Source organism: Microtus pennsylvanicus, chromosome 18, assembly GCF_037038515.1.
Source record: "Microtus pennsylvanicus isolate mMicPen1 chromosome 18, mMicPen1.hap1, whole genome shotgun sequence".
Lineage (NCBI taxonomy): Eukaryota > Metazoa > Chordata > Mammalia > Rodentia > Cricetidae > Microtus > Microtus pennsylvanicus.
The window spans coordinates 29,446,754-29,458,925 of NC_134596.1; the positions used below are offsets into that span (position 1 = coordinate 29,446,754).

Consider the following 12,172-nt stretch of genomic DNA (forward strand, 5'->3'; position numbering starts at 1 on the left):
CACGTAGGATGTATCCAGGGGACCACCGCTGTGCCTCAACCTTCAACTCATCCACATCACTCTGGTCAGATGGTGAAGCTCAAGAAACCCTTACCTGAAAGTAGCTCACAGAGGGAGGAAAAAGAGATGCCATTATCTAAGGAACAGGAAGAGACTAAAGAGATGAAGGGGTTAATGTGCGCTCAGTGTTGCACAAGCTTACTTTTACCGGTGAAATGCTAATGAAGTGGCTGCCAGGCTTCAAATGGATTTGAGACCCTATAGTACAGAAATCCTGATCAGTAGGGAGTTTCTGTACCGTACAGGAGGGATGCTTTAGTACATAGGAGTCCGTCAACCTCAGGCTAGAGTTTCCCAAAGCAGTTCAGCAGGCTGGTTCACAACTTCTCTACCTGAAAACCATCATCACCCTGTCGTAACAAAAACTCTAGTGTAAGGGCTGGCAAGAAAATCCAAAGTGCTGCTGGGGATAGTGGTGCACACCTTTAATCCCATCCCTTAGGATGCCTGCTTCACTGGCAGACTTTTGTTGAGTTTGAAGCTAGGCTGGATTGTAGAAGGAGTTCCCACACAAGGACACAAAGACCCAGAAAGGACTACAGCAGCACACGTGAGTCTCAGAGAAGAAACATGCCAGAACTCACAGGAGAGCAGGGTACAAGTGGCTCTGACACCTTGGTGGTTGTGCCTGTGGGCATTCTTCTTGATGGCCAAGGAACTGAAACAAGGTCTGTTGTTTCAGACTGTAATCACCCAGCTACTGGACAGATCTCTCCAAAGTTGGCTGACCAGGATGTAACAAGTGCCACATATGGGCAGTTTTCACACACTCATACTATTACCCTGCAATCTTATTGCAGAAAATCCAAGAAAGGAGGACTCTTCTCTGGAATCTTACCTGCTTGCTATACACACCCCAGACACTGAGACAAAAGCACAACTCTGCTGCAACGTGTTTATTATGTGCCAAAAAAAGTACACCACAGCTTACTCCACACATCTGTAGAGAGTGCAGTCTTGCCTGCATATACAACAATGAGGTAGAGACTTCACACACAGCTTCACAAAACCCACAGAGTAGCTGGGATATGAACAATGCAACATCAGCTCAGCAGGAGGGAGGGGATGACACTGGTTCTTTGGCACACAGCTTCCCTAAGAGGGGCAAGTAGTAGTTAAAAAGAAAAAGTCAAGTTTTCAAAATCCAGTAGCATTTTTGTGTCAACTCTGTTGATTCATACATTCTTCAGATAAAAGATGTAAGGAAGGGTACTTGCCCCTCTAAGAGAAAGGGCTCCTGTGAGCCTTCAACTGCCCCCACCAAAAAGCAGCCCTTTTTTTTTAAATTTTTTAAGCTCAGTTACAAAAGAAAAAACCCTGTGACTGTGATTAAAAACTTCTACCAACCCTCCCCCCACGTAAGTGCAACGTAAGAAGGTGCGACAAACCATTTAAAACTATATACAGCAGCTGCTCAGACCTAATTTTCTTTCCCTCCGGTCCAGTTTTAAATAAAATAATTTTTCCCTTGGTTACAAATGCTTTGATTTGCAACTGTGACCAGCAGTCCCCCAGACACAAATTTGCTATAATGTTAAAAGCTGCCAGAAAAGAAAAAAAAATTTATTGTTCCAAATGACTTAAAAACTGTTTTAAGGAGTGTAAAAAGGAACCAGTAAAAACCCTCGAGCGTAAACTATGAAATATGATTTGGTTTAAATGAAGAGCAAAGTCTCCTTGTTTGTTTACAGTAAAAAACACCAGCTGAACACTCAATTTATGCCGTTCAGGTGGGGGTTAAATAAATGGAAAGGCACTGTATGGCAACTGCAAGAATGAACCAATGAGACCTGCGCATCACCACCGTCAGTATTGCAAGGAATGTAAAAAGCGCTTTAATAAATAAACTTAGGTGTAGGCTTCTGTGTCAATACCTTCTGGACACACAGTTTGTTGTTGTTTTTCTTTTCATTTGCAAAACGAGGAACTAGAATCTGGGAAAACTACATTTGCTTGAGGGTGAGCCAGAGGGTCCTTGCTCTGGCACACCCCTGAAAACAAAACCTGACAAAACTCATTGTGCATTAATTAGTGCAGAAACAAAGACAGATTTAGCAAGTACAAAAGTGACTACAATTTTCCCTTGTCTGCAGAAAGCTAGCTCCTTGGGCGCCAGTGCAGGGTACAGGCCTGATTTGCCAGCCTTGGGCAACACAGGCCACTGGGCAAGGTCAGCTTCTCTAGATGGAATCTCAGTTCTTCTGGTTCCTCATCAGGGGGCTGTGGTGGCGCAGGCCTTCCATGCTGTGTCGCCAGTGCCAGCAGCTTCGGCAAAAATACTTGAAGCACACCTAGGTTAGGAAAACAGAGGTTAGCACTAAATATAAAGGTTCTATTTCAAGAGGAGATGGAAGCCTCCTGGTTTCTGTGGGGCTAGAAAAGATACTTCCTGTTAGCCCTCTCATGGTAACAGCTGCAACTGACTAAAGTAAATGCTATCCTTTTTCATGTGTACCCTTATGCAAACATTTTAGGCTCCTGGTGTGTAGACAGACCATGCAGCTTCCCAATTCCCCACCCTTCTCACCTAGGGTTGAGTATCATGGCTGCCAACATGAAAGAATGTTTGAAGAACTGGTTACAGATTTAAGTATAAGGAGACATGCCTTTCTCTTAGTGAGAAGTGACTGGTTTTGCTAGCTGAATAACCTAAGCAAGTCATAACTTCCTACCAAGAATGTGAAACAGGATCCACTGTGAACATGATTTAGAAAGATACTTGTTTTCAGGCTTACTTACTCTGAGCTCCCTTGAGAGACTGTGTATCTACAGCCTTCGTGCAAACAGCAGCATTACTGTAAGCCAACTAAACATGGATGAATTGCTAGAGTTTGAAAGTTGTGCCTACACAAGATCAACCCAAAGAATGTTCCAGCACTAACAGGAAGAAGGTTCACAAGCCACTACTCCTAGCTGAGAGCTGCTGACAGCTTATAGCTTCTGGAAGAAAGTCAGTTTTCTTTAAGGGTTTATCCCTTAGTAGATGGACTACCAAGAGTATATGAGTAGCACAGTGAGACTAGGCTTGTTACTTCTTCTTCTTTTTTTTTTTTAAAACAAAGAGGCTGGGCATGGCAGTACAGGCCTTTGATTCTTCTAGAACTGGGAAAGCAAAGGCAGGTCGATCTTTGAGTTTGAGGCCAGCCTGGTTTACATAGTTTACAGGTTGACCAGAGGTACAAGGTGAAACCCTGTCTCAAAAAACAAACAAAACCAACCAGACCAAACAGCAACAGCATCAAAGAAAAACAAAAAGATAAGGTTGAGAGGGAATAGATGGAAAGGAATTAGGAGAAGTAGGGTTAAATGTGATCAAAATATACTGTATGCACGAAAACATATTTTAATGTGTTTTTTTAAAAAAAAAGATCATTCAAAAACAGCAACACAAACACCACTCAGCAGATTCTCATTTCAACAAAGTTGATGTGTATATACATTCAAGTCAGAAAGCACTGACTGCCAAACACGCCCAGGTTCATCCATGTTCCACCACCCAGAGACTCCCAATACAAAGTTTCCATGTAGCTTTCCCCCCTGACAACTATGGTTAGAACCCAGATACAAACACCAAAGTAGTCTAGAAGTTCAGAAATAAAGTAGGGAAAAACTCAGTCCCAGCAAGGTGTGCCTATCCTTCTGGCATTGCAACACAATGTTGATTCACGCTGGAGAACCACACAACCCAGATATAAAACCAAACCAATACTTCACAAGGTGGGGGGTAAAAATGTCCTAAAATTACATTTTTAGGTTGGGTAGCATTCATAACTATCCTGAGGCAAATAGTATCAAAGACTGCAGCTGGATAAGCTTGTCAGACTTAAAAAATGTATCAGTAGCACTTGATACTATTCAATGCTTGTAGACTATTCAATGTCTACAGAACCACTATCTGGGTATGGTAACACATGCCAATGATACCAAGGCTCTGGTAGGGCAGTGGGAAAGAAGATTTGTTGCAAGCTCAAGGCTAGCTTAATTACATGAGTCCCAAGCCAGTCAGGACTATACAGTAAGACAATTAAAAACAAAAAACATAACACCAAAAAGCACCTACCATCATCACCAATGGCCATTTTGTACAGCAGTAGCCTAGGAAGGGAAAGGAAATCCAACAAGCACCCTGACACTCCCAGACTGTAAATCTGTAGTGTACCTTCTTGACTACTGTCTCTATGCTTTCAGGCATTACAAGTCACATGAGAACTCTAATACTCAACATCATAAATATGCCTTAACACATTTTTTAACTGTGGTAAAATTAGACATTTCTAGTGCCCAGGAAACTTACCTGATCACGGCAGAAGAAAGGGCCAGGCTGTGAACCGCAGATAAGACACAGAGAATCTTCTAGATAGGGGTCAATTTGAACCTGAGGAATAGCAACATAGGGAGATAAAATGGCTCTATGGGTCAGGTGAACTTTAGGAGCATGTTATGGGTACACAGGTTGCAGTATGTCTGTCTGTTCTAATGGAACCTAGACAGAATTGTGGGCCAGGGCCAAATATGGATCTTAGTGCATAGACTCATATTGTACAGAGACAGAACTGGTTGCTTCTAACATTTAACAACCACAAGGCTTTATTGCTTGCTCTTCTCAGCAAAATGAACCCTGGTTTTCCATCAAGGAGCAGCAAGGAAGTACTCAGAGGATTCAGTTAAGGTTGATAAAGACAGTCAATCTACTCAACTTCAGACAAATACCAAAACGAGGGAACTTCTCCCCACCCACACCCACTCAGGCAGCTGACAGTCTAGGTCCTTTTCTCCCGAGTCCCCAGAGACAAAGGCCCCCTCAACCCCTGCAGGTTAGCTCTGTAGTGGAGCACATCACCTTACCCTTGGAACTATGCTGTTTTTGAAACTGACCCAAGTCTCTCTCAGTAAGGGCATAACCAGACACTCACCTTCTTGGTAAACTTGGTGGTTTTGATCTCCACAAAAGCAGCGCTGACTGCTTTCAGGTAACTACGTTGGTTATTGAAAGTCACACGACCAGACCCTAAGAAAACCCGGCAGAAGCTTACACATTCTGTTCAAATTCTCTTAAACGCTCAAGAAACCCTATTTCTATACCAGTGCCGTCTGACATAAATATAAGTATTCATGCAATTCCTAATTTAGTGGTTGTCAAAGCAAAATAGAAAGTAGTGAAAGTTTAATAATATATTTTACATGTTCATGATTTTTTTTCCTCCCAGAAACAGGGTTCCTCTGTGTTGCCCTGGCTGTCCTGGAACTCACTCTGTAGACCAGGCTGGCCTTGAACTCACAGAGATCCACCTGCCTCTGCCTCCTGAATGCTGGGACTAAAGGCATGTGCCACTACCACCGCACTGTGTTCCAGATATTTTAACACATGTACTCACCACCTTTTGGTGGTGGCTCTCACATTAGACAGTAATGACATAAGACAAGTTAGTAAGAGGAAAAAGGGAAGGGGCTCCTCCTGTGCAGGTACATTCACAGAGAAGGAGAAAGGGCTCAGGTGGAAACTATGCTGCAGACTAAATTCTCTAAGGGGTAGAAATAGCAATCAAACCTAGCCTGACCCAGAGGTACCTTAGAGAACTAGGAATGAGCAGACGAATTCCCCCTCCTGCCAAGTGCAGCCCCTCCCCTACAGCCTCTGAAGTCCTGGTTCTCCATCTGCATCACAGAACTGACACAGTGCTTGTTCCTGATCAGATTCAGTGTGGGTGGATAGACCAGGCATCTGAGAAGGTGGGTTAAGTATATAAGCCTTGATCAGAGAGTTCAGGTCGGTTCCACTTTCAAACGCAATCACTGAGATTACTGTACCAAGTCTGTAACTAACCTCCTTTCTCAGAAAGGATTAAAACTCAGTGGTCAAGACACAGACTACCTTAAGGTAGAACAGCTCAATAGTTGTAATAGTTGTCCCAGTTTTTGAGTTATCCAGAAAGCACCTTTGATCTGATCTTGTCTCTTACTCTAGACAACATCAAAGATGTAAAAATAAAACAAATTTTCCTTCCTTCCCTTTCTCCCCTCTTCTGTCCTGACAAGGTCTCACTGTGTGTGTAGCCCTGACTGTCCTGGAACTCATTCTGTAGACCAGGCTGGCTTTGAACTGAGATCTTCCCACCTCTGTCTCCCAAGGGCTGGAACAACAGGTATCTGCCACCATGTCTGGCAAGAATTTTTAATAAAGGAGCCTGGCAAGTTCTCGGTACAGTCTTTTAATGCAACACTTTTATATTTTGTCCTAAGCTGTTTGGCTGTGTACTTTGAGAATCCCAACAAACTCCTTTCTTCATTTTCACCAATATTATCATAGATCCTACTACACTCACTCTTTCCCCATGTGGGAACCAGGAGTAGAAGCAAGATGGGCCAGTACTGGTAACTTCTGGAGGAAAAGATGATCTGCAAACCTGGGTCAGTTCTCTCTCCATTCTCAAGGGCAGGTATTATAGTCTTAATTTACTCCCAGGGGCACCAAGCCTTCCCACACAGAAGTAGGACACTCACCAATGGGGTACTTGTGTTTATCTGTGTCAATCCCAGCATACACCACTCCACCAAATAGGTCATTCAAGATGGCAGCCAGAGCCTCAGCATTGAGCATTCCGTGCAAGGCACCAACAAACACCGTCCTGCTGGGATCCAGTCTCTGAGATGGGCTCCAGACAAAGTTGCTGTCAGCCAAGACCCAAGGGATTACCTGCACCTGAAAATCCCCCCAAAGGTTTATCAGCTGGCAGCTTCAGAGAGCGTCCTGTATGGTAGGACACGTGATCTCTATCATAACTGCAGTTGCTGAGGCCATGTGGGGTGAAAGGGCACTGTCATCCATCTGAGGCACACAGGCTTTCAGCAAGGCAACCTTATCCAATACAACTTGAGTTGAATTTCCTGTGTTCATAATGGTAAGAGAAAATACAACAGAAATTGCTCGTTCTGCAGAGTAAGCAAAAGTAGCAAACTGACAGGCCCACACTTCTATACTTCCAACTAAGGGCCACAGGAACGAACAGAGCATGAGTTCTCAAGAAAGTGAACAAGAGCCCTATGAAAGGTAGAACTAATAGAGCATTTAAAAGCTAGAAGCATTAAGAATAAAAAGGTGGAAATACTTATATCATTGAGATGGTTACTGGTCTAAACCTAGGTATTTAGAGGGCTTTGTGCCAGCAACAGTGGGAACACACTCTCTCCCACCCCACTGCCCCCTGCCCTGTGTGTATGTAAAGTTATGCACAAAGATCTGAGGTATTAAAAAAAAGCTCAGTATCACTGGGGAAAGTGTGATATCCTCTGTCCTCTGATTTCTTGACTCCCAGAATCAAACCTAGTCTAGCAGGCAGAGGGCATTACAATGAAGCAGACTTACAAATGCCAGTAACTATTTTTGGAAAATTAGTCTGTGAAGATCTTTTAAAATGTTTTGAAGTAGAAAGAGAACTGAAGCTGACCTAAGGAGGTAAAAACAATTCAACGAAGACCTAAAGAAGGCTGGTGGTAATGGTTACAGGGACAAGTAAAGATATTGTTCAATGGAAGTCTGTAGAGGTCAGACTTCTCAAGGGGGTGAGCAAGACCTAGACTTACAAGGCTTGAGGTTTGGAGAGCCTGGGAGAAGGTACCAGGAAAGTCAAAAGCTCTACAAATTCATGAAAAAGGCTACTTTTGCACACAGTGCAATATAGAGTTACAGGATATATCAAAGAATACAGGGTCTACATAGGACAGAAGGTTAGACAGACGAATCTGTGTCTAAAAAGAGCAGAAATGTATAAATTATCTGAGATAGAAGCGATAGTAAGAGAGTCAAATACTGTACTGATGATAGTGGACAACATTCGGGACATACAAAGAAAACAGTCACAGAAGTGAGAGAGCTGGGACAGCCTGGAGCTGGTGCATCAAAGGGAGACTCAATCTCTGCTAGGTGGTAAGAAATGGGTATCATCAGGGGCATAAGGCAGACTGACTGTCCTGTAGCTGCGACAGTCTGTGTGTGAAAGCAAGGGATAAAGGAGGAAAGCGTACATGAATTAATCTTAGATACGATGAGCTCCAGCTTGCTGTCTGAGGGCCAATCAAATGAGGAGAGAAGGGAACCTGGGTCACTGTGGGAAACAGAGAATGACCAATTGTCAGACTGAACAACAAAAACACAGAAGAACTTCTATAAAGCAAAGAACCAGATTAGTCAATGGATTATTTAAAAGTGCTGTGACCATCCTAAGGGGCTTTTTACCCTTTAAGATACAGATTAAAAAATAGACTTTCCTTTCTAACAGTTGATTTAGGTTCATAGCAAACCCCACTAACGAACATTTTCCACACACACTGTCCCACACAGACCTCAACTAGCAGCATTCTGCACTAGAAAGTACATCTTTTCTAGCTGATGACCCTGTACTGACAATCACCACTGGGTTTTCCTCATGTTCACTCTGAATTACTGGTCTAGAGGAAATGTGTGACGACTTTTACACACTGCAATGGTAGCTGCATGTCATCTCATAGCCCCCAAATCCTCTGTGCTCTGCCCAGTCATGTCTGCTCCCCTGGAAAGCACTGATCTTTTTAACTAGAGGTATTTTCAACTTCCTAGGGAGCAATAAACTTCACAGTAGTTTAATGTCACAAAAGTGAAGTTCTTTGGAATCAGCCTAATAAAAACAGCACCACCCCAATTCCCGAACTCAAAACAAGTGGTTCTCACAACTCTATCCGCTAGTACCAACTGGGGAGTCTGATTACTCCCCAAATGAGTTAGAGATTCCTAAACTCCACCCGAACAAGTCAGTAAGCCTGAGGTAAGAATCTGCAATGAGTTCCCCAATGTGAAATCAGTATGATGTTCAGGATACAGACTTATGCCAAGAATTATAAAAAAAACCCCAACATATTGATAATGCTATGTAATAAACTCCCAAGAGGGAAGGGAAGTAGCCATTGCTGGACTTGTGCTAAAGAAGAATTTACTCACCCGCTACATATTACAGGGTCAGAGGCACAGTATGAGAACCAGGAGAATGTATCTGTAGATTTTATCAGTTTCGTCCAAGTAGAGAAAGTTGCTGCTTCCGGTTTTATCTCTATGTTGAGGTTTAGAATTTAAATGTAGAGTAGAGAGGCTGGAAAAGCTTGATCCACTGGTTCTAGGATTGTTTGTGCACACTGTACACACCTCCCCTTTACCTCCCTTTTAACAAGGCCCAACAGTTGGCTTTTTTAAAAAATGAAATGTATGCATTTACCATGGACAAGAAAAGCAGACTTCCTGTCACAGTAAGAATAACGGTCAGCCTGGTTCTAAGAAAACTAGTGCCATACCATGCCAATTATCCTGACACAGGAAGTCTATGTGGAGGTTTGAATGAGATATGTCTCCCAAAGTCTTGGGCATTTGAACTTGGTCCCCAGTAGGTGGTGCTGTTTGAAAAGTTTTTGATGGTATAGCCTTGCTATAGGAATTGGGTCAGTGGGCTCTGAGATTAAAATCTTCTTGCCACTTCTAACTTGTTCTCACTGTTTTGTGCTTATGATGCAGGATATGAACTCTTAGCATTTTGTTCCTGCCATAATAAAGTGTTTTTTTTGTTTTTTTCCCGAGGCAGGGTTTCTCTGTGTATCCCTGGCTGTCCTAGAACTCACTTTGTAGACTGGGTTAGCCTTGAACTCAGAGATCAGCTTGCCTCTGCCTCCCAAGCGCTGGGATTAAAGGTGTGTGCCACTGTGTTGAACTCTTATCCTTCAGGACTCAGAAACCCAAATTATTCTTTTGTAAATTGTCTGGCTGTAGTATTTTAATCACAATGACTGTTGTTAGTTTACATGAGAATAGCCTTCATAGGCAACACATTTGAATGCTTGGTCCTTGGTGGGCCTATTTGGGAAGGATTAGGAGCTGTGGTTTTGTTGGAGGTGGTGTGTCACTAGGGGCAGACTTTGAGGTTTAAAAATACTCGTGCTATTTATTCCAAATGCGCTCTCAGCCTCACGCCTGAGGTTTAGAGATGTGATCTCTCCACGGGGTTCCTGCTGCTAGGCCTTCACTTTACCATCATAAACTCTAACCCTCTGAAACTGTAAACCCAACTAAGACTGTTTTCTTTTTATAAGCTACCTTGGTCAGAGTGCTTTATCACAGCAATAGAAACAGAACTACTACAGCAAAAGTAACTAACATAGGACACTAGGCTAACTCACCTCTTTGCAGCGCATCCTTCGGCTGGACATCTTGAAATAATATTCACTCAGGCCATCTGGGCTCATCGGGTCATGAGAACAAGCCTGAAGCAAGGCCCGGACAGACTTCTCTAGTTCAAACACCAAATACACATACCCTACCCAACAAAAGGAAAAGACACTTTACTACTCCTTGGGTGGTATTTAATGTCCTCTATGGTGGCCGAAGAGCCATGGCTTTGGAGCAGGGAGTTTCTTCTAAGGGAGGAAGTCTCAAGTACAGGACATTTTTTGGAGGGAGGTAGATGCTGGGGATTGAACCTATAGTCTGTGCATGCTAAGCAAGTACTCTACTGCTGAACCAATCTTTCACCCCAAAGTACCTTTTTGTTCTACTCCTGAAAAGGTTTGTCAAATGAAGTACTTACTATGTCTTATGCCCAGGCTAAGGGAAAGAGATGCATATCCTATTTCACTAAGGAAGGAACTGTCAGGCCAAAACAGTAGACCCCATCCATTACTACACAGCTTTCTACCCCAGAACACAGAGAATGCTCGGTTAAGCAAAGCCAAGAAGAGTAGCAGTTTGTCAGGGGATGAAGGTATTGCTTTAAACGTCTAATTAAACCATTGGTTCAATTTCAATGAAGATGGAGCAGAGAGAAAATAGCACCTGCTCCTTTCTACAGGGCAGGATCTCATTTTAGACCAGTGAGGAATCAGATAGTTGGTCCTCATTCCTAACAACTCCAAAGGGAATCTCAGAACTGGGTCAGATGATAAGCCTCTGAGGCAGCAAAGGCACACTCTTGAAATGCCTTATTCAAGAGGAAAGGTGGGGTTCAGCTTTGGAGGGAAGTGCACAGGAAGGGGTCTGGGGGCAACTCCCTACAGCACTGCAAGTTTGGACAGATGGACAAAAGAAACGTGCAAAACTGAAGAGGATGTGCTGAGTGCACCCTGGAGTGCCTGCCTTACCAGCATGCTTCTGTGACATCCCAACACCACGTGGTACAGTGTGTGTGAGGGAGGGCAAAAAAAAAAATTCCTACCATGTCTGTATTACCTTTAGGCATATTACCTTTGGGAGGACACCGGGGGTGCTTGCCATCCTTACCAGGCCACTCCACACTCAGAGAACCAAAAACACGGAAGGTGTTAACCAATCCAGCTGCACAGTGGGCAAGAGCAGAAACCAAGAAACAGTTTACTCAGGAAAGATACACACACACAGGACCCCACCCCCACCCCCCCAGCACTCCTCCCAAGGTTCACTGCTCCTGACAAGCAGCTCAGAATCGACTTTTGGTCTCATGGGTAAGCAGACAAGCAGAATCATTTTGAAAGCTTATGAAGTATACCCTCCCCTCAGCTGCTCCTGTAACACTCTGCTAAGGCAGAAGTTCATGCCCTAAACAGGAGCCTAGGGCTCACACTCCTTAAAGATATGCCCCACCTTCAACTCTTGTAAGAGATCTCAGAGGCAGCTCACCTTCCGTAATATCCCAAGGAACACCTCCTAGGAACACCTTGCAGGAGTAGATGGGGTTCTTATAGTTTCGGGGAGGAAGCTGGCCACTCCAGGTACAGGTAGCTTCATTCACAGCTTTGGAAAGGAGCAAAGAGAAAAGAGTTCAATCAACAAGTCACTACCCTTCTCTGATATGGACTTATTGACAAGAAATACAGCAGTCACTATTCCAACCTGGCTGCCCGGAAGAAGACTATGCATGGTTATTCTGAAAGACAGAAACTCTCTCAGCTATTTAAAGTAAGTTTGATAATCCTACCTCAGCAGCTTTGCTTGCAAAGTAACTGAAAGGAATAGCAGAAGTGCAGGGTAAAAATGATCACAACGTAAACAATTTCAACTATATAACCAATAAACTAACAACAAAGCAGTTTTATCTTGCTATTGTTTATAGTACTAAGTAGATTT

General features: G+C 43.4%; 1 protein-coding gene across 11 annotated transcripts in view; it reads right to left on the bottom strand.

Annotated features, from left to right (window-relative positions):
- Positions 1 to 941: 941 nt before the first annotated feature.
- Positions 942 to 12,172, bottom strand: part of Cpeb1 (cytoplasmic polyadenylation element binding protein 1) — a 104,855-nt gene continuing 93,624 nt past the window's right edge. For 10 of the 11 annotated variants that reach the window (XM_075953326.1, XM_075953330.1, XM_075953328.1 and 7 more), the window contains 7 exons: positions 11,726 to 11,839; positions 11,315 to 11,404; positions 10,255 to 10,391; positions 6,562 to 6,760; positions 4,974 to 5,068; positions 4,355 to 4,435; positions 942 to 2,351 (listed from right to left, as the gene is read on the bottom strand). In XM_075953326.1, the coding sequence (XP_075809441.1) occupies positions 2,253 to 2,351; positions 4,355 to 4,435; positions 4,974 to 5,068; positions 6,562 to 6,760; positions 10,255 to 10,391; positions 11,315 to 11,404; positions 11,726 to 11,839 (815 nt within the window). In that variant the 3' untranslated portion in view covers positions 942 to 2,252. Of the gene's footprint in view, positions 2,352 to 4,354; positions 4,436 to 4,973; positions 5,069 to 6,561; positions 6,761 to 10,254; positions 10,392 to 11,299; positions 11,405 to 11,725; positions 11,840 to 12,172 lie in introns of all 11 variants that reach the window. The other variant, XM_075953325.1, reaches the window with a different exon arrangement.